The 27,645-nt window shown below is 43.3% G+C and overlaps 1 protein-coding gene across 4 annotated transcripts in view; it reads right to left on the reverse strand.

Annotated features, from left to right (window-relative positions):
- The window catches only part of sema3fb (sema domain, immunoglobulin domain (Ig), short basic domain, secreted, (semaphorin) 3Fb), a 57,606-nt gene that overhangs the window by 10,624 nt on the left and 19,337 nt on the right, over window positions 1-27,645 (reverse strand). For 2 of the 4 annotated variants that reach the window (XM_046384717.1, XM_046384716.1), the window contains exons 3-10: window positions 10,938-11,098; window positions 10,508-10,570; window positions 9,924-10,043; window positions 8,617-8,706; window positions 6,829-6,922; window positions 3,895-4,014; window positions 3,511-3,650; window positions 2,291-2,405 (exon numbers count right to left, since the gene is read on the reverse strand). In XM_046384717.1, the coding sequence (XP_046240673.1) occupies window positions 2,291-2,405; window positions 3,511-3,650; window positions 3,895-4,014; window positions 6,829-6,922; window positions 8,617-8,706; window positions 9,924-10,043; window positions 10,508-10,570; window positions 10,938-11,098 (903 nt within the window). The remainder of the gene's footprint in view (window positions 1-2,290; window positions 2,406-3,510; window positions 3,651-3,894; window positions 4,015-6,828; window positions 6,923-8,616; window positions 8,707-9,923; window positions 10,044-10,507; window positions 10,571-10,937; window positions 11,099-27,645) is intronic. The other 2 variants (XM_046384719.1, XM_046384718.1) reach the window with 1 other exon arrangement.

Genomic DNA, 27,645 nt, shown 5'->3' on the forward strand with positions numbered 1-27,645 from the left:
TCCTGGCTTGAAACCGTCTTCAGCTGTGTAGTGTAAAGCTTCTACAGTGTCTCATTACTACATGCCATGTGTATGTTAGAGAATAAGTTTGACATTTTGGGAAACATGCTTGTTAGCTTTTTGCCAAGAGTTCGATGACTCAGTGTCATATCTATATGGGAAATATTAAGCACTAGCCGGCAGCCATTTAGTGTAGCTTAGCATTAATACGGAGAATGGTAGAGCCAGTATAGCTCCCTCCGAAGGCAAAAACATTCACTTCCAGCACATTTAAAGTCCATTGCAAGCCAAGTGTAAAAGACACTGTTTGTGATTTTATGTAGAGTTAAAGTGTGCAAGAATATTCCTTAATCAGGTGCAGATACTTCCTGGAGTCTCCACTGTTTTCTCTGCAATTTTACCACAGATCAAACTAACCATACACAACATGTTAGTCAGCTTCAGTTAAGTGAGCCTCTGACATATTGGTAGGTTGATTTTGTTACCTTAGGATGTAGTCTGGCCAGATGTTTACCCTGTCTCCAGTCTATATGCTGTCTCCTGACAGTTGTTCCATAGTAGTTTCATATTTAATGTACAGTCATGATATCAGTTATAATATCTTCTTTTCTAACTCTCAGCAAGAAAGTAGAAAGGCAGATCAAAATGTCCAACTATTCAGTGTGAAATAGTTAAAAGACCAATTTGCCTGTGTGAAATCCTTAAAATCTCCACTTTCCTCTATAAAGACAACATGTTGTAAACATTCAAACTAGTCAGTAAATGGGAAGCCATTAGCACGAAACTCAGTCATGTCCAATTTACTGTCCCCTCTAAGAGTCCTTGGCAGGGATGGCTGCTCTGCAAACTGACGTGCAGTCTTTCCTTCATGTCTACCCTGTCATGCCAGTCCTTGGTCATTCCTCAGCCTGTTCCACTACACATTTGCAGCCTAATTCAAGCAATATCCAGAAAATCATCATCAGACACTGACAACTGTGCACAGCACATCCGTGTAAAGACAGTACCTTCCCAATCAGAGCTGCTTTCACATTATTTAGGCAGCTGACCACACAATAAGTCCAGAATTTTTAAGTGTGTGTCATGTTTTCAGTTGCTCAAAGAGGGAAAAGATAAATGTCACCTGTAACAGCAAAGCAGTGGCAGTGTTCCTAGAACTGCAGTCAGGTTGACATAAAAGCAAGAAATATGTCAGCCAGATAAAGAGACAAAAGACTATCATCTGATTCGACCGGCATGGCACTTTTCATTCTTGAGATTAGTTCAAGAGCAACAGTGGCCCCACGCATCAGTCCTCTGTCCTCTATCTTTTCTATTTTAATCCTGTGAGACAAAAAAAGCTTCTCCTGGTCTCAAAGTCAAACATTCCTACTTGGAGATCTGATCACCATCAGGCCACAGCGACACACACACACACACACACACACACACACAGAAGCAACACGGAGGCTTTTGTTTAAAACATTTTGAAAGAAAATGACGACAGCAGTGGTGGGATTATGTGTGTCATTCTCATTTCAGTACACTGTATGGGCCATAGGATGGGAGTGGGCTGCCATATGGGCCAAGGACCGAGGTATGGCGTGTGTGAGTGTGTTTGCACAAGTATGCTCTTGGCAGGTGCTGCTGTATAAACTGCAGTAGACTGTTCACTACTTAATATTTCAGATGTGATCATACATGACAGGAACCTGAAAAGGAATATGTCTGAAATAAATCCAGTCATGTCATTTTTGTGTTTTTCCTTTGCCATTCGATACCCACTGTCAAAATGATTAACTGCACAAAGAAGGAGATTTCGTTTCTTTTTCAAAAAATTGGGTGTAACAAAAGGTCTTGGTTAATAAAAAGGATTGGAAATACCGATCAAGATTTTGAGAATTTTGCCACTTGCAGTCACAGATATATTTAGAAATGTTTTAATAACTGAAATATATACATATAATCCTTTACATTACCTGTTCTAAAAACCTGATTAATGTCAGATAACACAAAATAAATCTCTACAGCAGAGATATTTTTAAATTATGATAATAATAATAATGACAATATTATCAATAATAATAATCATTAGCTGCAGCCCTGGATGCGTAGGATGTAATCTGGCAAAAGACCAGTGACACAGCAGCTACAGAAAAATCAGAGGAAAAGACATCACTAGGCTGATAACATGTTTGATTGAAAGGGAGGCTATACAACACCCCCCCACCACCAAGCAACCTGGAGTTCACCACCTCATCTTAAAATAGTGAACAGAGCCACAGAATAATCTCAAGGTCTTTGTACTCACGGAGCTCATCGAAGTGCGTCTCCATGCCGTCAGCCCCTGGCACTGAGCAGATGAGCCTGGCCTTCAGGAAGGTGCTCCACTTGTTAACCAGACAGCAGTGGCCTCCATCATCATTCTGTATTTGAGAGGGTGGAGACACAGAATAGTTTCTCCATCTATCAAACTCACATCCTCCTCTGTCTTCCTACTGAAAACAAATCCAGGTGGAGCCACCCACACACACACTCTATACAGTACATGTTGGTTTGGAAAGCCAGGAAGCTAAGAGGAAGGGGGTGGGGGTGAGATGGTAAACACTGTCTCCTCCTATTTAGTCTCCTCCATCTGTGGTGGAGTGAGGCCAGAATCTATCCCAGTACGAAAGAGCTGAGACCAGTATGTGCTTCATATTCCTCATCCTCTTCTGCTGAATCCCGTTTTTGGGAGATGAAATGTTTTCGCAGTTTCCAGAGTAATTACAGTATAATGCTGAGTGTATTCCTGGTGGTGTGCAGGGTGTAGAAGAATGGCAGTAAGAGCATCCAGATGTGTGTCCAAGTAAGAGTGACAGGACCGGGCCTCTGGAGGCCGTGGCAGAGCCCACTGAGAGGGGGATGAGCGTTTGTGTGCTGGGTCAGCGCCTGACCCCCTTAAATAAATACAATGGTGAACAGCTGAGGCGACGAGCACACGTAAGCAACATTTTCTCACTCGTATCCGTGCTCCTACACTCACTGTGATGCTCAAACATGCACGCAAATCCAAAAGGCACACATACACTCACATTCACACCGTATAAACACTATACGATGCCCTGTGAGCTTTCCAGAGACATCTGTTGTAATCTTTAGCGTGGTTCACTTTGCATTTCGAGGGCACCCAGGCTTTTGTAGAGACTAAATGAGAACTTTTTTTCAAGTCTGTGAGTTATTCACTGCCATGTACACTAAAAGCTCCAAGCAGTTTAGGACTACCAGGGAGAAGAGGTCAGAAGATCACAGGGTCAGAGGTCGGAGGGCAATCTCACAGACAGAGGGATGCATTGTAGACAGGAAGGTTAAAGACACATGTGGATTCCAGCACATCAGCGTTGACCAAATACTGGTTCCGCGCCTGTAAACATTCGAACACAGTGGGTGACTCGCCTCAGGAGTCTCCGGCCTGTTTTTCCATATCGACGCAGGTTTTCTTTTCATTATGTTTACGCCACGAAACAAACATGCCTCTCACTGTGTACACACCAGGCAGATACGTCCAATACGGGACTGGGTCACAGGACTCTGGCCCATCTCTGAGGACTTCTCCCGGAAGAAGAAATACAGTTTGTCGTCGTTTCTCTCTGCACTGTCAGGGATGAGGTGTACATGGATGAAACTGGGGTCTGTGGGGAGAAGAGGTGATGAGATAATTAGGTGGAAGATGAATTTGGGAAAGCATCTGGCTGAAATCTTTTATAAACGGTCAGCATTTCCCGTTTATCGCTTGTTGAAGGATTCTAAACATATGCACACATCAGACTCTTTACATTTTAGCCATACATTCGGAATCCTGTTTGTTGGAAGGCAGGTTGGTTGAAGGTGGTTGAAAGCCCCACAAATCTCTTGTAGGCTACATAGGACAGTTACCATTTAACCATCTGGAGTTGTACTGATCCGTTCGCATGGCAGTCTTTGTCCCCAAAGTACGGAAAATGGCAGAGTCTGTTCCCATAAAGTCAACATAGACCCCAGCATACAGTTCACCATCTGAGAAAGAGAGAAAACAGTTCAGTTTAGTAAAATTCCTCGACTCTGACATTATTCCAGCACCACCCTTGGCATAAAACACCAAGGCTTCTATTTCAAAATGTATATTTAGAACCCAACATCTCAGGACTCCTTATTCCACAAAGTCATCATCTACACATTTGTCTTCATTTAGACACAAACTGGGTGGAAGTGTAACTCAAGATGCAAGTGATCAATCCTTGAAAGTCTGCAAAGCAGAATGATACTTCATTTCATGGGTCCCACAATTTATTAAAGTTTCCTAGAAAAGAGCTTTTAATGTAACTGTGCTATGTAATTTGTTATTAATTAGGGAAAATGGAAACAGTGTTCAATTGACTATTCACCAAGCACTCTGATCCTTTGCCTGGCAAACTTTGTATTCCCGCTTGCGAAAGGAGGCATTTCGCAATGAAAGTGTGGAAAATTTACCAAAATATCTCATTAATTTTGGAAAGAATTACTCTTTGACTTCACAAAAACCTGTTTCAAAAACTTGTTTCAAACTACCATACGTCTTGTCTGGTGAAATGACGACTGTCACACCCGTCATTTACTTTAACAGTTACCTCACATCATCAAAATAATGTAGTTTGGAAATGATGTTAGACTACTTCTTTAGGTAGTGACATGCTAATTAATTACAATTATTGGTTCTGTAACCTTCCTGTAATAATGTTAGTTTTACCAAATTTTTTGTTTTTAATTTGTAGTACAGTTGTAAATTGTGCACAAGAATCATAAATAACAAATGTAGATAATTACTAAACTAAGCTTTAGTTAAAATGGCTCTTTATTAGTTAGTACTGTTATTAATATCTAATCATTTCTGTTAAGGTATTTCCTTTGGAAATCAACAGCTGTGTGTAAACCCCTCCCAACTACTAAACCACTGTAACACTTTCTGGTTCCTTTTCTAGTTTTCTTCTGAAAAATTTTCTAAAAATAAAATAATAAGTCAGATAACACAAATTAAATCCAAATAAAAATTTATGTATGGGTATTTACTACATTTACTGCCCATATTTTCCCTGTAATTAGTATCAACTTACATTGTTCTTTCCAGGAAACCAGTACAAAATTACAGGGCGTAAAATAAACCGTTACTGAAACCATCACTCAAGCTCCCTGAAGCAGCTTTCACACACACTCCATAAAGACATAAAATATGAGCACATCCATGTGTGCAAACTGACAAATGTATGCAACAGCCTTGTTAAGCCACAGGAAGTCAAGGTGCTGGTTCTCCAGCTGCTGTAAGGGCCCCACTGGGGAGCAGGTGTGACTGTCAGAGCTCACGGAGATGGAGTGAGGAGACAGCAGGAGGTGCAGCAGAGGAAACAAAAAACATTGTCCTGCCACCATTATATTCAATGTCATGGTCCTCAGCAGCGCTATATGGAGATTGATGACATATCATTAAAATGTTCACGGATGATGGGATGTCTAATGTGGTGGAGAGCTGTTGCAGCACAGGGTTTTGTAATCCTTATCAGCACTAACTACAGTGTGGCTTGAATGATGCTAACTGGTGGAAGTGGGAGGTAAATCCATCTTGGATGACAGTACTGGTTCCATACTGGTCAGCTGGCACTGCGCTAATGTGGGAAAGCAGTGCCAGTGATTTACACCCGCTGTCTCACCCCACAGAGAGATCGCCTTTCACTGGTGGCAACTGTGTGGTCCGGACCTGACTAAGTGACCTTGGGCAAAGGGACAGAGGACACTGCCGTGAATGTTACAACAGATGATAAGCTACAGTATCCAGACTAAACTGTGTCACATGTAAATTTACTAGTACAGGATGGATAGACAGTGAATAAAAGTGGGATCCACACTTTATTTTTGAGTCTTTGGCCCAGTGGCTTTTCCTTTTAATTCGCACTCACATTATAACAGAGTACATACACATGTGGAGAAAATGAAATGAAAATCCAACAGTGTTCCAAAGTGTTTTTGTAGGGTTTTGATCAGCTTCCTGATCGTTGATTCTAAAAACAGTCCTCTTCTGGACACTACTTCTGCAAAAAATGTTCTCTCAGTGTTTTGATTGTTAAATTTATTGTTTTTGATGGTGTTAGTGAATGTATGATGATCCAAAGTCTCCCACATCGGCTTAAGAGCTGGTAACTTCAAAGACATGTGAGTCACTACTCATTGAAACAACCAGTGACCCCTTCATTCCCTTAATGGAAGAGTTTGTCTTTGTTATGTTTTTCTACCCATTTATTCTAGTCTTCTCTTTAATTTGTCATCCATCTGTAAATATGATAGTTTGGAAGTATTTGTGAAAATACTTCAAGGTCCATGCAAAGATGAGAATAAAGAGTATTTTACTATTCAAATGTTGTTATAATCATTGAAACATTTTCCAAACATGCCGTTCGTGTTCTCATTGGAAGCCACTAAATCCCAAGTGAAGGATTCACATATTAATAGGCACATATTATTGCATTTACATCCCCCTAATGAGAACGAAAAGATCCTCAGGATATAATGATTAGGCTGATTAGACTAAGCAATTCACTGTGGGAAATAGGGACAGGATGGAAAGGACACTTGGCCCGACCTTCTTGACTTCTTTTTTGATGGCAGACAATAAATATTTTCTGTTAACAAAGTTTGCCAAAAATATAAAAATTGTGCTCATAGAAAAAGCCATATAAAGAAACAGGAGATACAAGATGAAGAATCCATATGGGGGGGACGACACTGCCATTGCTATAAAGCCCACTGGGTCCAGACAGTACCCATGCCTACGCCCTCCTGTGACCAAACTAAGATGATACTCACTGATCAAAGCTGACACACTGTTAAGCTTCGGGTCATAAGAGCACTTTCCCTTCCCAGATTCCACTTTGCCCGGCTCCAAATGGAAGATTTCTTCCTGAAATGGAAAAATCACATGGAGACGGCAATAAATTCAGCGCTCTTCATCTTGTCACTGTGGTTCCCTTGTGTAGGGAAAATGAGGCAGGGAATGAGCTCCCCTCGACTCCTGTGGGACAAATACGGCCTGATGGGGGATGAAGTATTAGAATAATGAGCATGCGTTCATACAGAAAAATACATGCGGGGAAAGTAAGGAATTTCTAATCCATCTCTATGCCATTCTAGTGCGGAAAACATTGTGTCGTGTGCTGCTTCTCTTGGTATAATAAGCTGCATGCCAAACATCTTTCAGCCTCTCGGTGCCTACTGCTGACGCTTATAATCCAGCAAAGGGAAAACAAACCTGGGATGGAGGCTAGATAGCTGATGCTCACTGCTTGTGGCATTCCTGCATGCAAGCATTAAAAGGAGATTGGCAGGAACTTGTGAATGAGAGTGGGGGGAAATGAATCAATGGCATGTGATGACATGTCCTGCAGCTCCACCTCAAAGACCAGAACATGTCTAATCCCCATTTTTTACTCCCAATGGGTACAAAGATGGAGACATGTCATTGTCCATCAGCACTAAATCAGGGGAGAGAATATGGCACAGTGCCAAACCCACATCATTCGATCACAGACACACCCTTGTGCAATACACTACTCATCTTTGATTAAAATCACCACTCGTGCAAATAAGAAGGTGCCAGCAGCTCACTCCCAGCTTTGCCACATGTTCATGTGTAAAAAAGGTCACAAACATTTATGTGTACCAGAGGGAAAGTGTGTCCTGCACATGTTTTTACAGTTCAGCTGTAAAATATGACCCCTTAGAAAAGTTGCAACATTTGAACGAAAAAAATGGAGCAGAAAAAAAAAATCGAAGTGTTCCACTTCAGTTAAAGCCCTTATGTCCTTCAAAAGTCCCTTTCTGTGTTTTAAAGTGCTTGGAGAGCTCAAACAGTGGAGATGTGTTCAAGTATGTGGCTCTTTTATTTCCTGCACTGCACAGCTAGTTGGCTACAGATGGCTGGTGTTTGCTCTGGGCTAATAGAGCCTGCTGTGGGAGTGGGTCAGATGCTGACTAGTCCTGCCGCTTCTGTGGGAGTGACTGCACCACATTCCTACAGAAGGTGGAGGGCTCAGTGGGGTGAAGGACTGATGGATGGGACATCCTGCATTGTCTTAGATAAGCGGGATGAATGATTCTGGTATCTGTCATTAAATAAAGGCTAAATAAATGCTACATAAAATGAATATGCCATGCATTCAACCGCAGTGAAAGCCTATTTAATTAAATTTGTGCCTAACAAAAGTCAACAGTATTTTTTAGCAGCCTGATAAGCCATTGCCACTTGATAACCCAGCTCTCATGCAAAATATGACATTTAGCACAAGAACAAAAAGGACAATGTCAAATAGGAAAGGGTGCTTAGACAATGAGCCTTGCACAAAGAAAATGTGGGTGAAACGCTGGAGAGACAAAATGACATGAAATTAAATGCAGTTCCACATTACACAAGACCTTAAGATTGTGCAGCGATGGGAAAAGATGCATGCCAAATGTTATGGAGATAAACACATGATGGGCACGTTTAAGACGGTGTTGTTATAATGTGCTCAGACACAAAAAGAGGGAGCATGCTGCTGGAGACCACGAGCCCAGGCAGTATGCAGGGCTGCGGTGCAGACAGGGCCCACATCGCACCTTTAGTCCAAGTGTCTCGTGCACCGCACTGGGTTCAGCTGCGCGGTTAGCCCTTCCTCTGGATTGGGCCATCTGCAGATACATGGACGTCTAAAACAGGAGACAGCAACACAGTCTGGATGTTACGCCACTGATGAGGAAGGATCAAGGACCTTCCTTAACTTTGCATCGCTTGAATCTGTCCTGACTTCCAGACACAGCGAGAAACTCCTCAAAGCAATACTATTACCATTATTATATTGCAAGTGCATGAGGAAAATTTATGTGAGTGCGAGAGACTGTTAAGGGAATGTCTGTAGTTTTATTTGAACATATGGTGGGAAAGGCAACAACTGTTCTCTTTCCTGTGGTTGAGTCAACAAAGGCTCTCACAGTATGGCACATATTCTCCTCAAAGCTTATGCCAAAGTAAAACATTTGGCTATTACAGTTTACAAAAGCTACAAGGCTCCTACTTACAACTCTGGATAACTTAAGAATCAGCATATGTGTGTGCATGCAACTGCATAGAGTGTATTATTACATGTTTTTGCAATCATAGTTAACTCCCCAGCCCAGCTGAGAAAGGTGCTCATGGGGAGACAACTCAGACCTGTCTGTTAAATGTGACGGAGAAAACCAACCCTCTTGTTAATGGTCTAGAACTGGAACATTCCACTGGCACCCCATAATGGGAGCTCCCACATCCAATTACCCAACATCTCACATGGTGGAGGCTGGCGGGTGGCCTGAATGGTTGCATGAAGGGGTGCACGGATAGGTGATGGAACGGATGGAAGCCCTTCATTAGGTCAGGATGCAACAACTGACTGGTGCGAGCTTTGCTTACCGTTGCAAATTTTCTGCCCAGTACTGTATATCTCAAGGAAGAGTCCAATGAAATGTGTTTTTAAGAAGTCCCTTGGTCATCATTAGGGAACAAGTGTGATATTTAAAGAAGAGTGAGGTGTTAACCAGGAGCACGGCAAAGTAGTGATGTCTGGCTTGATTTAGGAAATTCAAGAGGTCCCATTAAAGGTTGAGACTAAACAGAGTAGCTTTAACAGCTCACTGGGGATGACAGCTGTGTGCTGGTGAAGCTGTGCTGGCTGCCAGACGCTGAGATATGGTACCATGGGCAGGCTTAATGATGGAGGGAAATCATCGTAAAAGGAACCTAGCATAGGGTGGATGAGAGCAGGAACTTGGGTAAAAAAAAGAAAAGGGCAAAGCTATGCCATTCAAAATGCGGATGGAGAAAGCTGTTTGCTAAGCTGATGTACTGGGAGATCACCTTCCTGTACATTCCACACTTTTTTAATCCTAACCTGAGGTTTGCGTCCGCGATTGACAAAAGTGCAGACTGGATTGTAAGCTCCTGTCCCACAGACGTACAGCTGAGTGCGATTCCATGGCTCGATCAGACGGATGAAGTTCGCACACTCCTCCTGGAGATACAATGAAAAGAATCAAATGAAATCTTAATTAAAGGCCAGTTGTAACCATAGTTTCCTAGAAAACCTTCTGCTGGTGTATCCAGTGCTCAAGTCTAAGTGATAAAGAAAGTATTGCTGTACTGCATATATACATTTGGACAATATATCAAAATTTAGGTGTGGGGCTTCCCACCCTGGCCTGACAGAGGAGGAATGTCAGACTGACAGGGCTTCTCTAATCCAACCCAATCCATGTAACCTTTGGCTAGTCATAAAGGAACCAGTGTTTTTACCGAACCCCACAGGTGAGTGGAATTTTTCCTCACATTAAAGTGCACAATGGACGGAGCTCTGCTATTTAAGCTATACATCTGAAAAACCACATATTTTCTTTTGTTAGTCTATCAAGTTGATGAAAATCACCTCTGCCCAACAATCCTGCTGAGGTTCTGAATGCTGTCGACTGGCATACTTACATTGGCGTCCTTCCCACTCACAAGGCACTCCATCCTTCTTCGTTCGGAGACTGGCCAGTGGATCTGCCAGGGGTAACAGAGGACTTTTTATAGTTACAGTCCAACCGGTTATACATCACTGGCATTTATGAGATTTCTGGGCTAAAACTGCAAATGGGATATCCACCCAGACTAATATTAGTCCTGTTGGGATTGTCATAACCCAATTAATATGTTTTAATGACCCAATACAAGAAAAAGTGCACTCCAAAAAAAATAAATGCAAAATAGCTAAAATGATTTGCTGCTGGGGCAATAGCAGAGAACACTCTGTCCCTGGGGTGGCTGTTGTAATGCAAAGGTGAAGGCATTTGCTTCATCCCAGTATAACAGCATATTTGAGGGGCCAGAGTTTAGGGTTAGAAGAGGCAGGGCATGGGAATGGTCTTACGATATGTGGGTCCTTGTTGATGTCATGGAGGTCCAGGGACAGGATGTGGTCCTTGCTGCCAACATACATGCGGTCATGGTCCTCATCCATACGCAGGATCCGGTAGTCGGATGTATTGAGGAGGTAGGCGAAGTGATGAGCGGTACCGGTGGATCTCAGCTCTGTTTAGAGACAGAAATATATCCATTAATGACAGCTGCCGTGCACATGCACAATTTCACACACACATGCATGCACAACTGATACATTCCTCATGCCACTCCTGCATACCCGTGTGGAGTTATCTGATGGTTTCCCACAAACACTGCTGTAACTTAACACCGCACATTAGACACAAGTGCTACTGAGAGTCTGTCATACTGTGTTGATGGCTTAATACCACCTGAGTGGATCAGAAGATCTAGTCTCTCATCATCTCTCTGTCTGTGACTTTGAGTTGGAGCTCAGGAGAGAAAGACAAATAGTTTGACAGACACAATGTTTACTATAAATTCACACTATAAGGCAGGGCAAGGTGGAATACTGAGTTTAGGTGGGTTTAAACTGTTCCATCCCTGTTCGGACATGAGGTCAGAGGAGTATGTGGCTTTGCTGACACAATGCAGTCGACACGTCCTCTCATGTCGAGAGTAACCCAATCTTCCTATAGCTTTGTGTTGGAGTGTTTGTTTGATATGTTCGTCTTGGTTCAGCAACCACGTACAGGCAGGGCAAAGAGGCCACTGCTAAGAGAGCAGAAGGCCCCACGCCTCACCATAGACAAACACACTCCTTCACAATCTATAGGGGAGAGGCATTAGAGGGTGCATACTGTAGGACAAACACAGGTTTCACTCAAACAGCAGGAAAGCTTTGTTTCACTGTTCAGCTTTATTCTACAGCCAGCAGACCACAGAGAGCTGAAACAGAGAGCCACACTTTGAGGTTAATCTCTGTTCTTTAGTGTTGATTTACCAGCCAAAAGTGTGGTGACCGGAAACCAGAGAATAAAGCGTCAGTTAGCTTTATTCGACTGTTTCCAAATGACATATCAGAACGGGGGTGTGGCCTTGTATATTAAAAGGAAGGAAGTGCTAAATGTAGTTATTGTGAGGTGTCAGACTTGAAAAAAACACCTCAGACTTCGAAAAATAAGAGTTATTTTAAGGTGGTTGTGCGAAAGAGGTCTGGACACCGAAGCATGCAAAGCCATCAGCATGTCCACCATTGAACCTTAAAATAAACACCATCTAGAGACGTTTTTAAACAGACTCCGTATGGAATCCGATATTACCAGTCTTTCCAGCCAGATCTAAAATTAACATGGGGTTACGTCAATAAGCAAAGATTAATAGCGTCAGATTTGCTATATTTGTACAGTTTGATTTAATAACTGTGCCCACCAGAGGAATGTTTACAGGTCAGCGGAGTGATTGACAGCTGCCAGAGCCCAGACAAGAGGAGCTGCAACATGTGGTGGACTGTGGTGATTATTTGTGTTGGAGGCTTAGGCTGAATGATGAGTCCCACTACACTCTAGCTGCATTTATGCGTGTGTGCAGGGCAGAGTGAACCACAGATAGGACTACATTGTACACACACACACACACACACACACACACACACACACACACACACACATTCCAAGGGCCAGTCGAAGCCCTTCCTGAGGCAGGTTGTCAGCAACTCCACAGTGTGTGTTTGCTGTTAGAGGGTAGCTGGATTGGTCCAGCTGTCAGCTGAAGAGGGAACATGAACTGCACATAAAAGTAATACACTCTAAAGAGCACCACACAATGAGAAACAAACACATATGTAATCTAATCTCATAATCATATGATAACTGCCCCGGGTTTGCTGTGTGTGTGTGCACGTCACTTGGGTGGATTAAATGCAGAGCACAAATTTCGTTGGAGTGAGTTCCCTCCAATGACAAAATATGTCACTTTCTTCTTTCTTCTTCTTAATGCACAGGTAGTCTGTTCTCGGAGTACACCACAGCATGTCCAAATTTTATATTTTCCTGCTTCACTTATCCTCCATATCTAATTATAATATACACTACGGCACAGGGAACTACACCTATTAGATGATGGTGCCACAGCTGAAGCAGACTTTCTAAGACTGTGTACATGTGGAGTTCCTGCCTAAATGCCACTGGGCCTTCTGATACCATAATGAAAATGAAAGTGTTGAAACCTCTCTCCACAAGTTTAAAAAAAGAAAGAAAAACAGTGAAAGAAATCTGGTCCAAAAAGTGTGAAGTCATTCGTGCTATTACACATCATTCCCTTGCCTTTCTCAATTCAGTCCCAAAGTCAACCTTCGCCTCAGGCAGGGGCACACGGCATTGTGCTCATATGAAATGTTGATCGAGGACGCTTAATGGCAGCAGACTGCTACAGTGCTTCGGAGGTCAGGCCGTCTGTGGAAATAAGCCCAGCAGGTCCCTGGACTGAGACCGGTGCCAGGCAAACACCCAGTCACAATCAGCTTGGACCGTGGGGAGACGGCGCTGCTATGTGCCAGATCAAGACTGATGCTGAGGAGTGGCTCTTGTGGTCCCTCCGTTGAAAAGGAAACGAGAGATCTGTAGGTTTGGGTTAGAAACCGCAGAGCCATGTTTTTCCTGCATTAAAATTTGAAAAGCTTGCCGTAAGCTAGTTTCAAATGACCATTCAATTTGCAAAAAAAAAAAATCCCTGGTGTATTCAATCAGTCATATATTATTGAGCTCAGATATATTCAATTGTATGCTCAATCCAATGCATCCACTGCAGCACACAACTACATTCTGAGAGATTACAATTCGAGCAGGAGAGTCCCACGGAAGCTGAATTACTGTGCTATTTGTCAGCAACATTAGGGCATGGCAACATTCTCTGCACACATAGACTTATCCTGGAGATTTAGAGGCTGAGGGTAGTGTACAAGTGTGTCTATTAGAGCCAGATAAACTCTTAAAGTAGCCCATTACTGCATGTATGGTTTAGGTTCACTCTGGGGGGTCGACGCACACACACACACACACACACACAGCGGGTGCTTTGTTTCGAGGAACGCACCCCCCCCACCACCACCACCACCACCCATGGAATGGCAATGGCTCTATTAGAGGTGAAAGTAAGCTGGTGAGGGAACCTGATCCTCACATTCAGTGTCTCTGCCTTTACTCTCACTCATTCACATATATATGTACATATATATATATATCTACGCTTGTACTCCTGCACTTCATTTTACGACTCTCACATAGAAAGTTAGGTTGGATTTCTCTGTCCAATCCATGTCCACTCTCCTCAGTCTGTCGGCCACAGAAAACCTTCTCCTCCTTCCCAGCATCTCAAGGTGCTACTGGCTGACATAGCCAGGTGCCAGTTCCCTCAACTCCACACTCTGCTCTGGCTGCAAAAAAAGGTTTCTGCCAGTGTTTGAGAGCAGGCAGCTGAGTAACATGACTGCTGAACACATGCAAGTTTAATGGCAGCATCAGTGCCAACAGACTGAGTCAATAACATGAAGTTTCTTCTACTATCAGAATCAGAAATACTTTATACTATATTGGTACTATCTTCAGTTAACAGCTGTAATCACTTAATTGATTGTGATTTTACATAAAAAAACAAGATTATCTAAAATACAGCTTTGTTGTTGGAGATTAAACCAGTGTTCAAACATTTTTGGTGTGTTACCCTGTACAAAAAAGCTGTGGCCCCCCGTCAGGTTTCAGACTGTGAGCTGTGAGGACTTCCATCAAAGAGTGACTTGGATTTAAAACTCTTGGAAGGTTTCGTCTCAATAACTATTCACGGGGTCTTTTCTTAGATCACTTTTTACCTTTTTTACTTTTGTTGAGACAGCGAGAGGCACACAGGAAACAGGAGAGAGTGCTGCTTGGAGGGGATGACCCATAATTTGGAACCACTAGCTACTTCCATATAAAGTAGTTGGGACATGTTTCCTTAGAATGAATTTGGTATTTTAAGTAAAATCAGCTACAACTTCTGTACTTCTACACTGGATAAAATAAAATACCGGTACCCAAACCAAATCTTTCTTCTTGAAACATTTAACAATAACCCTGTCCATAAAAAAGCTCCAAAAGCTCATTTACTGTCCAGGGTTTATGATTAGAAACATTGGTTCTTTGCACAGATTATAATACTAATGGCATCTGGCATGCATGTTCATACATGTACAGTTTCTTCCAGGGAATACTCATGAGACTCTCCGCACACTTAAACCCCTTAAAAGAGATACTTATCCTCACACTCATCAGGCCTAAAACATCTCACACACCTTCACTACCTGAGCCAACTCAAAATCTGATCTTTTGAAGTTACTCGCTTTATCTCTCTGTCTGCACGAACAACTGCAACATCTCATCTACAAATATGAAAAAAATGCTGTTTTTTCTTTAGCAGGGAAGTCTATCCCACGACACTGAAGCAATGCCAACACTGAAACAATGAGCCAAATAACAAAAAGTACACAGATGGTTTATTTTATTTATTGTCCAATATAGTTTTACTGCATTCATAACATTTTCTGGGATTGAAAAAAAGGTTGCTTTGACCAAGTTTCCGAGCACTTGTAAATTCTGTTTTGGTAAATGCAACACTGTCTGCCTGTGTGTACATTAACGTCACGCTAATGTAAAGTTGGTCAGTGGCTTGTAGTGCAATACAGAGGTTGGACTGATAAACACTCGATGTGTTCCACTATATGACTGCGGCCCTTTGCCCTGACCATTATAAATAAGTATGTATTTTTGTCAGTCTGCCTGGTTAAATGAGGGATAGAAGCACAGTAGAAAGACATGCCTCGCTGTCAGACTGAGCCAGGCCTCCTCCTCCTGAGAGAATACTTGGCTGCTGACAGTGATCTCAGGGGCTGCAGGCCTGCATGTTATAGCATATCTCTCCATTTTAAATTAATAGCCAAAGGGCCGAGTTTACTTTGGAAATATGTTTGGACAGGAAAAGTTCATCGGCATGCGGTGCACTCTCAAGATCACATCTCCAGAAACAAGAAAGCACACTGGTTAATTGTATCTGATATAAAATGATTTCCCACCGTACTGTCGCACAAGGGAGAAAGGAGACTGGATTTGATGTATCATATTCAGCTGTTAATGCATCCTACTCTGCCGGTAACATCAGAACTTCCTCTCATTAAGGAACGATTACTGCACTGAGCGTGACTTAACAGTACACAGACAACCCCACTCATAACTTTCCTGGCAAATTCACAAGAAGCATCGGGGAAGTGACTGGATCATGGAAAACTCTGAACTGTGTTTTGTTTAAACGCTGAAGAGAGAGAGAGAGAATCAAGAGAGAGTAGATACACATCCTGCCACTTGACAGCACAGTGCACACTTGCAACATGACACCGATATGGGTGTCCCACCCCACTGCATATTTCTCTGGTTTCAAATTGGGTAAATTAAAAGCACAGGTCGCTGCCAATGACACGCAGAGCATGTTACTGCTTGAAGCCTGCACTACTCCCTGTAGAGAATTACGAAAGGTAAAGAGAATGGGGGATGGTTAGAGGGAGAGACAAAAGTGTGTTGCTGTGACACTCAACAGGAAGGGAGTGATGAGCAATGAGGAGCAAAGTCTGCAGCGATCACCTGCTGAATTCACAGGCCTGTGGTTTTCCCTTGTGGGAAGTGTGGCTGATAATGCAGCCACTGTATCATCCCATCCATTTGTCCAAAGATCAGTTAGGCACAAAAGCTGGAACACATACGTTTTAATCTAATCGACCACAATGACACCAAATTGAAAAATTGTCGTGCTGTATAGGATTTACTTCAATGTTCTAAGGCTGTGTGATAAAGTGACAGAAATATCCCGTTAGCCCCTGGCACATCGTAAACAAGCTGCACTACCTGAGCAGTGTCCTGAGGCAGTTTCCAACTCGTCAGAAAGAGGTGTGTTAGTTCACACACACCGGAGTGGCAGGAGTGATAATTGGGGTGTTTAAGAGGGGGCGGGAGAGGTGGCATGCTCTTACACATCAAAGGTAGCACTTGTCAGGAATCCCGGCCAAATATTTTAAATGCTGTCAATGCAGAGGAAGAAAACTCCAGTTAAGACAGTCTTGTTGTTCTTCAAAAGGCACACTTCATTTTAACAACAATGACAAGGTTTTGCACAATAGCAGGCTGCCTAGTTGGCAGTTGGGTCAACCTTTCAGGGAAAAGGAGCAGCAATGAATTGAGAAGCCACAGGTGACAGTCCCTCAGGTTTGAGAGACTTGCTTGAAATGGCACTCATTACCTAGTGGAAGTCTCAGACTTTCTCAGGGTCGTCTAATGTTGTTTCAGCAAATGTCTGTCTACTAATTTATTAGAGACATGCAACTCTTTTTTTATTCAGAGAATATTTTGGGCTTTTCTGTGGGTGATGCTTTGGCTCAGACTTGAATAAGTTGGGAAAATTACTATGTAGTTAAAGAAAATTACATTTTATGTGAGCATGTTGACTGACTGTGTGGCAATTAATTGTCTGGGATGGATGGATGGATGGATGAATCTGGATCCTGACAAAGTCATGCAAATCATAAAAGTGCACCTTCTTGTACACCAGCTTTTTGTGTGTACATCTCACGAAGTTATTTTTTAGATGCGTTCTTATTGTTATTGTTATTCAAAATGTTACTAAATTTACACCGTAGGAGTGGAGTTGGCTTGTATCCAGATGATTGTATCTGAGAAGTCCAGTGATTTTCTCTCTTATCTTAATCTAGTAAAACTTTCTCACAGTGATTTCCTGTATCCACTGGATAAGGAAGTCCCTAATATAGGGACAGTCACTGACCTCACAATCATATTGCTCATGGACAAGTGTGTTGCTGCTAGAAGACTAAACTAGCACCTGCACTGCTATCTTGTTAGCAGAGTCACCTCTAATCAGCCATTCTCTGGGCTCACAGTGCCTTCCTTTGCTCCCCTTCAACAGCTCCTTTCAACACAACTTGTCTTCATGTCAGATATTTACAGGAGTTATTCGGGTTTGTGTAAGCTGCACGCTTCAAAGCCAGTGGAGAAGTGACACAGTTGTTAAAGAATGCCTGTGTGATTACTGGAGAGTGGGTATGAGGTTAGCTGTGCTGCTAAATGAAAAGGAACGATAACAGCATGTGAACACAGCAGCTGCTTGCCTCGGCTTAGTCACTCTGTGGGACGAAGGATAATAAAAGCAGCCAGGGGCTCGGCCACTGTGTCACATCAGATAGGACGCGCCATTCAGCACATAACAAATATGCAAGGGCACAGGATCCAGAGATATCATCTGACCCACTGGTAATGCCAAAGAGCCTGGCCCACAAAGGAATGATAATCTTTTGTGTTGTGCTCTCAGCGACGTGGTCAAGCTTTGCTGAATCCTGTGTGTGTGTGTGTGTGTGTGTGTGTGCATCTTGGGAGGCACTGTAGCTTGCTGCTAGGGAGAGAAAAATACAGACATATCAGCATGCCTGTACAAACACTTGCCTCATACATACTTACATAGGGCTGGGGGACCCCAAAAAAAATTTTGTTTTAAGGGGAATCGTAGAGATTGTGGTATTTAATGTTGTCTTAGTGTTTATAGTTATTCCAGGTGGCCTCAGCCAAAGGCGGGACAAAATTTACCTGGTCCAGCTGCAAGACTATGTAAGATGATGGCACTCAGTCAGTCTTCCACTCTCCCCTGACTTCTACCCTTTTTGATTTTGCTAAATTCAGTTTTGTCTGGTTTTTGGTTACACCTCCTGTGTGGCCTTTGCTCTTTTGTCCAGCCAGCATTCACAGTGCTGCACTCACTCGTACGTATGAGAAGTACTTGTGTGGAAAAAGAAATGAGACCATAAAAGAGACTTTTTCACCTCCGCACACCTGGTCAGTCACTGCATGAAGTAGGCGTGAGTTTTGGATTGCTGGTTTTGGAAAGTTACAAAAATTGTCAGATGCATTTTCAATTCCAGTGTCAGTAAGGTATTGGGGGAGGGGGTTTCAGGCTTTATTTGACCAGATGACGAGCACACACTTTTTGTGCTCTCACAGGCTGTATCAGTCAAACTGGAAACACCTGACGTTACATGCAGATCCCACATACTTTAACAGTGCCAAATGAATCCCAAAACAGAATATTGCTAAACACATCAAAGTGTGACTCCATGCCAGGCTTCACCAGCGATTAAAGCACAATAAGGCAAAGCTACAGAACTATTTTTGGCATGTTGTTTGTATTCTGTTGCTGTGAGCTCCCTCACTAGGGAAAAGGTGTGACCCTCTCTTGTCTCAACACATGTTGAATGTGATCCATCATAATGGATACGCACTTAGAGCACTCTCATATCACACTTCATTAAGCAACACACAATATCCAGAAAGTTGCACCATGATGCTCAGTGAGACATGACACCTTACTGTTTACCATCGTTGTCACCTCGTTACCACTGCACCCCCTGCACCCACCCACTTCCCTTTGACTTAGTGGGGCACACCCAGTCTATAATTAGGAGCCACTGTAGGGCCCCGATCCTTCTCTGTCCAACCCCACCCCCCTTGCTAATGGCACCAATTTGTAGTCACTGTCAGCTCTGATGAGCTCTCATGCGGAGAGATGGCCTTATCACAGGGCCTCTGGCTCCCATCACCTAAGCCCCTCTCCTGCTGCCTGCCAAGCCCAGCACATTGATGGACAGACAGAGTGGATGCGGTGGTGGGGGTGTTTGTGGGGGAGATGGCACATATAAACTCTTGTATCATCAGATAAATGTGCTCTGGTATGAAATTGGTTGAATAATCCAAAAAAGAGACAATGAACAATGCTTTTTAATCCTCCACTTGTTTTGACCTCAAACTATAGCCCTTAATACATTCACAGCCAATCATGTGTATCGCTAGACCTGAGTTCTCTCTCCAAAGAAATGCACACCTTTCCTCCTCAACCTAGAAATGTATAAAGGTGGAGGTCCAGCTGAGAAGGATGTGAAATGTGGAGAACAAGTTGGGAAGGAGATCCTCCCATGAGACTCTTGATCTAATCGCACACATCTGCACAAACAGGATTCTGTTTTAACTGACGTGTTTTATTAACAGTCTCCAGATCAACAGTGACACATCTTGCCTCAGTCCCATCCCACATGTCAATTCCTGCAATCATTCTGCAACGTCTACATGCCAACTGTTGTTGTGAATCAATTGCATTTTTCTGTCAGAGTGGACTTTACTATAACTTTGCTGGCTTCTCCCTCCATGTGAAGCAATCTGAGCTCTTTAGATTATTTTAAATGGTACAGATGCTGCTTTCCCAAGTGCTGGTCAGCAGAGCTACAGCAGCCTGGGCCAGGAGACGTGAGGAGGTCAAAGGTTGCTGGGCAGCAGTAGTGGCGCTTTATGTTCTGGTTTAATCTGGGATTAGCTCAGGGTCAGGGTTATCTCTCCTCAGCCTGAGTGGAATCAGGAAACAGGGATTGCCTGGGGTAAAGTGGCATTACTGCATGGCCTGTCCAGAATTGCAATGAGCCTGTGTTCAACGGGGATAACGGAAAGAAAGAGGGAGAGAGAATGTCTAACATGACTTGCCGGGCACAGGGTTGTAACCACTCTGCCATCACTCTAATAACACTTCCTAGCCATGAGTTCCAGCTCAGCAGAGATCTGCATGCTCTAAGACTGAATTACTACACCCACTGAACCAATGAATCACTGGTATATGGTATCTGTCTAGCCACAGTTATGTGCATACCTTCTGGTTTCCTGAGTACATTTAGCATGGTAAATTCATTTTAATGCTGATGTAGTTCAGAAGCCACGGGAGGTAACAGGCAAGCATGCACTCAAGTGTTTGTATCAGGGGAACAAAGGAGCAGCACTGCAGAATTAGGGGAAGAACTTCGAGGGAGCTGCCAGAAAGACTAAACATAAAGCCCTGAGTGAAAGAGCCCTGTTACCTTTAGCCTTGCTTATCTTAACCTGGCATGTCTCCGCTTCGTGTCAGACTATAATCCCCACATACTGGACACACTCAAAGGCAGTGACACACTCCACCATCTCTGGCTCTGCTGTCTGGTTCCAGAAGGTAGTGCACCTGGGAGCTAGAGACCAGCTCAGCCTTGTTGTAATGAAGATGGATCTCCCTCGGTCTCCCTCTCTCTGTTAAATGTTAAAGCAAGTGAAAATGGAGAGGTCTTAAACTCAGGCTCTATGGGAATGCTGAAAGAAAAAAAAATGAACCCTGCTGTGCTTAACCAGAAACAGAAGTAGAATAGATGGTAGAGAGACTGAAAGACAGTACTCCACGAGAACTGAATTAATCTACTGTCAGTCGTGGGGCAGTCGTGGATCAGCGGTTAGGGTGTCGGACCCGTAACCGGTGGATCGCTGGTTCGATTCCCCGTCCCGGTGTCCATGGCTGAGGTACCCTTGAGCAAGGTACCTAACCCCCACTGCTCCCCGGGCGCTGCACGCGGTCGCCCACTGCCCCGGGTTTGCTGTGTGTGTGTGCACGTCACTTGGGTGGGTTAAATGCAGAGCACGAATTTCATTGGAGTGAGTTCCCTCCAATGACAAAATATGTCACTTTCATCTTTCTTTCATCTTTCATCTGTCTTACAACACTTAATGTCACAAACTCAACTTCTACAAAATCTGTTGTCAAGTTTCAGTTCCAAAGTGTTTTGTTTTGTTTTGTTTTTTTTATAACTGAATCTACAGTCTGTCACTTTTGTAAAAATTGGCTCTAGGGGTTTCCATGGGAAAATGTTTACTTTTATCATGAACAATACTGTATCTCATAAGTATTATTCATTGTTGATCTTTGTGGTTAATATCAACTGACAGACACGACAAATTGCATCAAAAGGCATTAAAACAGGCTGACTTCCACCAGAGGTTTCTTTTTTGTTATTAACTTCATGTCAGTGTTTTCCACACTGTGTGCTCTGGTAAAGTAAGTCTGTTCCTCTGCAGTCCAAGTAGTTTCCATCCAAATAGAGAAAGTAACTATTTTTTTTAAATCAGTGGAGCAACATATTCTCTTTGAAAAAAAAATAAATTTATAGAAGTCTTGGTGACTTGAATCCACCACTGAAAAAACTATGTTAGGCCGTGCTGACGAATGTCTCAATTCGACAATACATCTTTGTGTCTCTCAGGTGCATCCTGAAAGGCTGGTGAAAGATTTACAATTGAACAGACACAGGATTTGCTAACCAAATGTATGTGACACTGGTGACCCACCATCATGCCCTGTGGTCATGAATGCCGTATTTGTTGGAGCGGTATGGGGTCGCAGTGTAGGAGGCCAGTTGTTGTCCCTGTTCCTCCTGAGAATGACAGGAAGGCAGGAAGGATTGTGACAGCAGCCATTGTGGCTCTTCTCCAGGTCTCTTCCTCCCACAAGGCTCCCGCTGCTTCTTCACTCTGAGTGAGTGCACACGGTGCCACCTCAGCACTTATATTCCTGCTTCTTGGGGGGCAGGGTGAAGGAGAAGTTGTCCGTGGTGGCAGGAAAGAAATTAATTCGCCATGTAGAGTTTCTCTGGCTTATCAACATACATCAGCTTTAAAAAGAGGCAGATGATGTTTCAAGGAATCAAAGGCTGATGGCACATTTCCTTTGTTCATCCCTTCTTTGAATGAAGGCAGGCAATCGGTTGGCTTCCGATGCGTCCCTGATTCCCAAGCCTTGCGGACAGGAAGTAGGATTAGAAGACAAATCCCATTTTCCACACATATGACAGCAGTGTCATCGTATTTTGCCTCATCACTTACTTTCTCTATTCAAAGTGCGCTCATCTGAAATGAAGGTGATTAGCCTTTTATAAACAGCTTTGTTCTCGGCTACAGCTGCATCACTGGGCCCGTCAGCCAGAGTAAGCCCAAAATGGCCTGCATCTCTAACACATGCTCCCATGGGAATGGAGAGTCACGGGGATACAGCGGCCATGATGATCATCAGAAGTGCTTGTTTGATGGTCAAATGGATGGCAGGTTGTCCGCCAATCTCTGTATCATTCTGAAACTAGAAACACTGACTTCCACTTCACACTGCGATGAGGGGAGAAGGAAGCCAAGAGTCCCCCCCCGACCGCCTCATGACTCCAAATTCCAGTGTGGCCATCCAGGAGCTATAAACCCAACTGATTTCCGACATGCTGTACAAACTTCTGTTCAACAATATCCTACCCGAACCCCGTCTGAGCCAGTTGTGTAGCCACTAAAGGAGACCTGTTCAGAAGTCACAACACAGTAAAGAGCAAAAGTCACCGATTCCATCGTGTTCTCTGAGTCTATAAACCTGCTGTTCGTAAAACCATGGTCGTTTTAAGGACCTTCTAAGACTCTGCACTCTTATCCTCTTTCCAAGTCAGAACGAGATAATAGGTTCCCTTAAGACTAGGAATCAGTCTGCTGGGAGAGGCTCTACCCCACCTGACCAATTTAAGTTTCTGGGTCTTTTCAGTGTTTCTATTTTGGTTGGTGGCTTAAAAGTATAACTCACACTTTTGATAAATTAATATCTGAAATGTCAGTTGTTATTAACAAATCAGTTACCTCTATTCACTATGAGTTGCACTATGAGATCATTACGTCGGACTGGTTTTTTGTGTGTGCATCATTTTCATTCAGGTTTCACATACATAGTTCCTCCAAGCTTTATCAGTGTTGAGACTGTTATTTTGGCAGAGCACACTCTATGCCCATGTAAGGTGGTGTTAAGGAGATAGTAGGCACAGGGAGGGGGTGGTGGTTTTCAGGGTCAGCGAGTTTACCAAGCCGATTTAGCCATCCCAGTTTGTCACTGGTAATCTCCCTGCAGCTAACGCCGTGATAAAATCAGCCTGATAACTGCAGGAGATGGATAAAGAGAGAAGCAGACAGAGTGGGTGAGAGAGCTGTGTGCATCTGTATGTGTGTGTGTGCATGACTTCTTGGACCTCATCCCTCTGTTTCTCACACACACGTACAGATAATATGCATAGCATGCACAGAAACACACGCAAGTTAAGTACCTCACACACAAGTGTGACTCATGATGGTTTAGACACGTGGCAGCTGGAGAAATTTAAACACAGTGTAATCATGAGATGCAACAATGCTGTAACTGATATAAATGGAAAGTGTCACAGCAGTTCCTCTGCGCATGCAAAACCAGCAAGCAAACTGAGCAGAAATGAAGTAAGTCCAGATGGAAGATACAGAACAGGCGAAAGCAAGAAGCGTGTGAAAGGTTCATATTGGTTCCTCTGAGGTGGAATATGGAGGTGTTTGCTTTGGAAATGTTGACCAAAACCTCAGCCCTTGGAGAGCAAAAGAGCGACACACAGCCAAAGCATCCTCGCTCTCTTCTTTTAACCCCCCCACCCCTGAATATGGCCTCTTTTTGCCCCATCATAAACTCTAAATTTCTATCCCAACTCAGGCAATATGTTTTCTAAATCAGGGCAAGCTTCTTGTTTTCTCACATATTCCCCACCAAACAGAATTATTCTGAAAAGGCGGAACATTTCTAAGCAAAACTCTGCCTGTCTGCGCTGGGAGTTGTACAGAAACGTAATCTTAAGTAAGAAGCACATAAGGGGTGAAGTTGATTGGTTCTTACCTTTCACTGACAGCACAGCAAAACCTCATTTACTCACTAGCTTTCATTTCAACACATTTGGAGGAAATGTGCATGTCAGAATGTATTTAGTGACTTCAGGTGTAACCAGGTTAAACAGTAATATTTAGCAACTTTTGGGGTGAAATGCCACTCCACAGGCTGAGCTGGCTGACCTCTAACTACAGGGCCATGCATGTTGTTTTCAATAATGTGTATATATTACAGGAATCAAATGGCTAAGAATAACACATTCAGAAGTGTGATTTACTCATTCTGACTGCACTTAATTGCACAGAAACTGCACTGTGGTTGTGTCTCCCAGTTCAATTAGCTATAGCTGCAATGGCAGACTGAAACAGCACCTCCAAGCAGCATTAGGTATGTCTAGCTGGGTGCAGATATACTCATGGCACAAAGATCGATTTTCCTCATTTCTCCTCTCAGTCGTGTTCTGTCCTGCTCTTGGAGCTGAAGTACTACCGTGCTTGAAAGTCATTCTCCCAGCTCGACCTCGCTCTAGTACTGCAAAATCTAAAGAGACAAAGCAAACCCTCTTTCTCACTCATCATTTGATTGCCCTGCAGCTCTTCTACACACTGAAATTGGCAAAGTGACCTTGATGAGGGAAACACCAACTGTCAATCAATGATTGCCAGGACTTTTTACACATTCACTTAAGGGCTCCCCTTTCAAGTTTGATCAATATCAGCCAAAAAGTAGTCAGAGGGTAACACATAGGAGTGGCTATTAATGGAGCATTGAGCCTCAGGAAAGACAAGGCATTTTAAATGGACAACCTATGCAGGAGAATGAGACTGGGAGGTCCACAGTACACAACCCATCAAACTGTACCAACAATTCTCTAAAATAAAGACCCACACATAATCCATTCACAGACTCATACAACTAATGAGTCTCATTTCTGTCATGATGACCATCATTTCTATCAGTTATGACACCATTGCACTAATCAAGTTTATTAAAATCTGGGAATGCAGCTCAAAAGAAGCCCAAAATGTGCAACAAACACAAGCAGTCAGATCGTCAGACAGGTTGTTAGCAAACCTCCTGGTTAGCCAAGCTTATTTGGAAGAGTAAATTGAAGTCAGGAGTTAAGTTAATATCCCAACTGTCTGTTGTAAATGTCCATCACACACCAACTGCCTGGCTCACCTTTGACCTACTGCACACAAGGCTTTCTGTGCAATGACAGATTATTACCAATGTTCTTCGTGTGCACTTAAATTGTAAATAAACCAAACTGATCCTTTAAAAGCTTTCAACAGTGAACTCAGCTGGGTTAAAACACCTGTTAAGTATCTATCTTTTGCCAGCCAGTTTTTTTGTCAACAGAAGCTAAGTCCTCTTTTCACATGAAAGAACACCTGAAAGCACAGGGCAAAGAAATGAGCCAAGCTTTACGTGTAACCATCGCATTCCACAGAAAAGCAGAATCCATAAATGGGAATTAAAGTAAACCATGTCAAGGTTAGAAATCCAATGGCTGCTCTGCCAATCTGAAAAAGTGTCAGGTGAAAAGGTTGATGCCCCGTTTCATTTTTCCTGGATAGCATATTTGACATGGAATCAACCGTTAATCCACAGAAAATCCTGTTGGGTTTTTCTACCAAGATGGCCTCACTGAAGGTTGGTGGGAAGTGGCTGAGGGATTGGAGCGTTGATGCTAAGCCGTGACTATAAGCATCTCGCTCTGGCGGCGTTTGCGGCCAGAGCTCTGCACTCCCCATAATGACTCATTGATCTGAGCTTCTCAATCCTTGCCTGCCTTATCTCAGCTAATGGGGCGGCATCATGGTCTGTCACAGGCAGCAATCTCTCCGGGAGACTGAGTGCACTTAGAGGTCAGTACTGCCGCTCCGCTTACCAGTTGTGCTGCACTACAGCCAGGTGGGAAAAAAAGCTTTTCATATCTTTCTGAACACTTGTTCTTCTTCTTTGACAGGTCTACACTCCCTCCAACAACATTTCTGTTGTTTTTTTGGAGTGGGAGGATATACTATCCCTCGAGGACTTTCTTTTATCATTTCAATAACAAACTCACACTTCACACATCCATGATTCTTTTGAGCGCATGCCTTGCCTTGACCCCCCGAGATTTGAAGCTTACAAAGGGACTCCCCTACATAACCCCATGAAAGGCTCCCAAAAACACAGTCATTTATAACTTTTGACGCTGGCATGACAGCAGCAAGCAGGAGGGGAGGACAGGGCTGATGGGAGGAGAAGAGTAAATGAAGAGCCGAAAAGAAGCAGAAAAGTTCACTGTACTCAGGATTTCCCATACATCCATTTGTTTGCAGCGGCAGAATGACGCCATCTGTGATCGATTAACTAGTGGGCAATCTGCCTTTGCTCTGCCCCTCCCATCGACTGTCAATCGCTCTGCAGAGAAACATGGAGACACATTCACTGGTTTTACATCCCTGGAGAAATGCACTGATTATGTCATGACCGCTCCTATTTAATGTAGGCCTGCTTGTGCCATTGTTTTAAGCTTGTATGAGCACTTTGTTGGTGCAGTGTCATTCAGTACCACATTGGCTTCAGTCATTTTGGTAGGGTATGTCATTACAGACAAGTGTCCTCCACACACAATCAAAAATTAAATCACAGCTGAAAAAAACTGTAAATCCTGTAGTACTCAGTGCACAAAAACTCCACATCCATTAACTGGTCACAACATCCGAGGTCACCATCACATCTACATAAAAAAGAGAAGAGCTGATCACATCTCCCCCGACAGCTCCTCATCTCTGTCCCCGCATCATCATTCCTCTTCCTCATTAACCCAGAGGAAAGCTGTCTCTCTCAACCTCATGCCTGAGGTGACATCCACACGTGGCAGCAGACATACAGACAGCTTGACAGCTGCGGAAATATACTGAGCTTCGGCAAAAATCAAAACTCTGCCTCCCTGTGAGATTTTAATGACTAGTCAGTCATTTCCCGCTTGGTTTTAAATCTGTAACAGTGAGACACACCTGACAGCCCTGACGTTTGACTGACAGGCAGGATATCCTGTGCTGTGACCCTGCAGTACTCCTCTTGAGCAGTTCTGGCAGCGGGTAATGAGCTATGGGAGAGGTCGGAAGTATAGACCGCAA

Source organism: Scatophagus argus, chromosome 3 (genome assembly GCF_020382885.2).
Source record: "Scatophagus argus isolate fScaArg1 chromosome 3, fScaArg1.pri, whole genome shotgun sequence".
NCBI classification, from domain to species: Eukaryota; Metazoa; Chordata; class Actinopteri; family Scatophagidae; genus Scatophagus; species Scatophagus argus.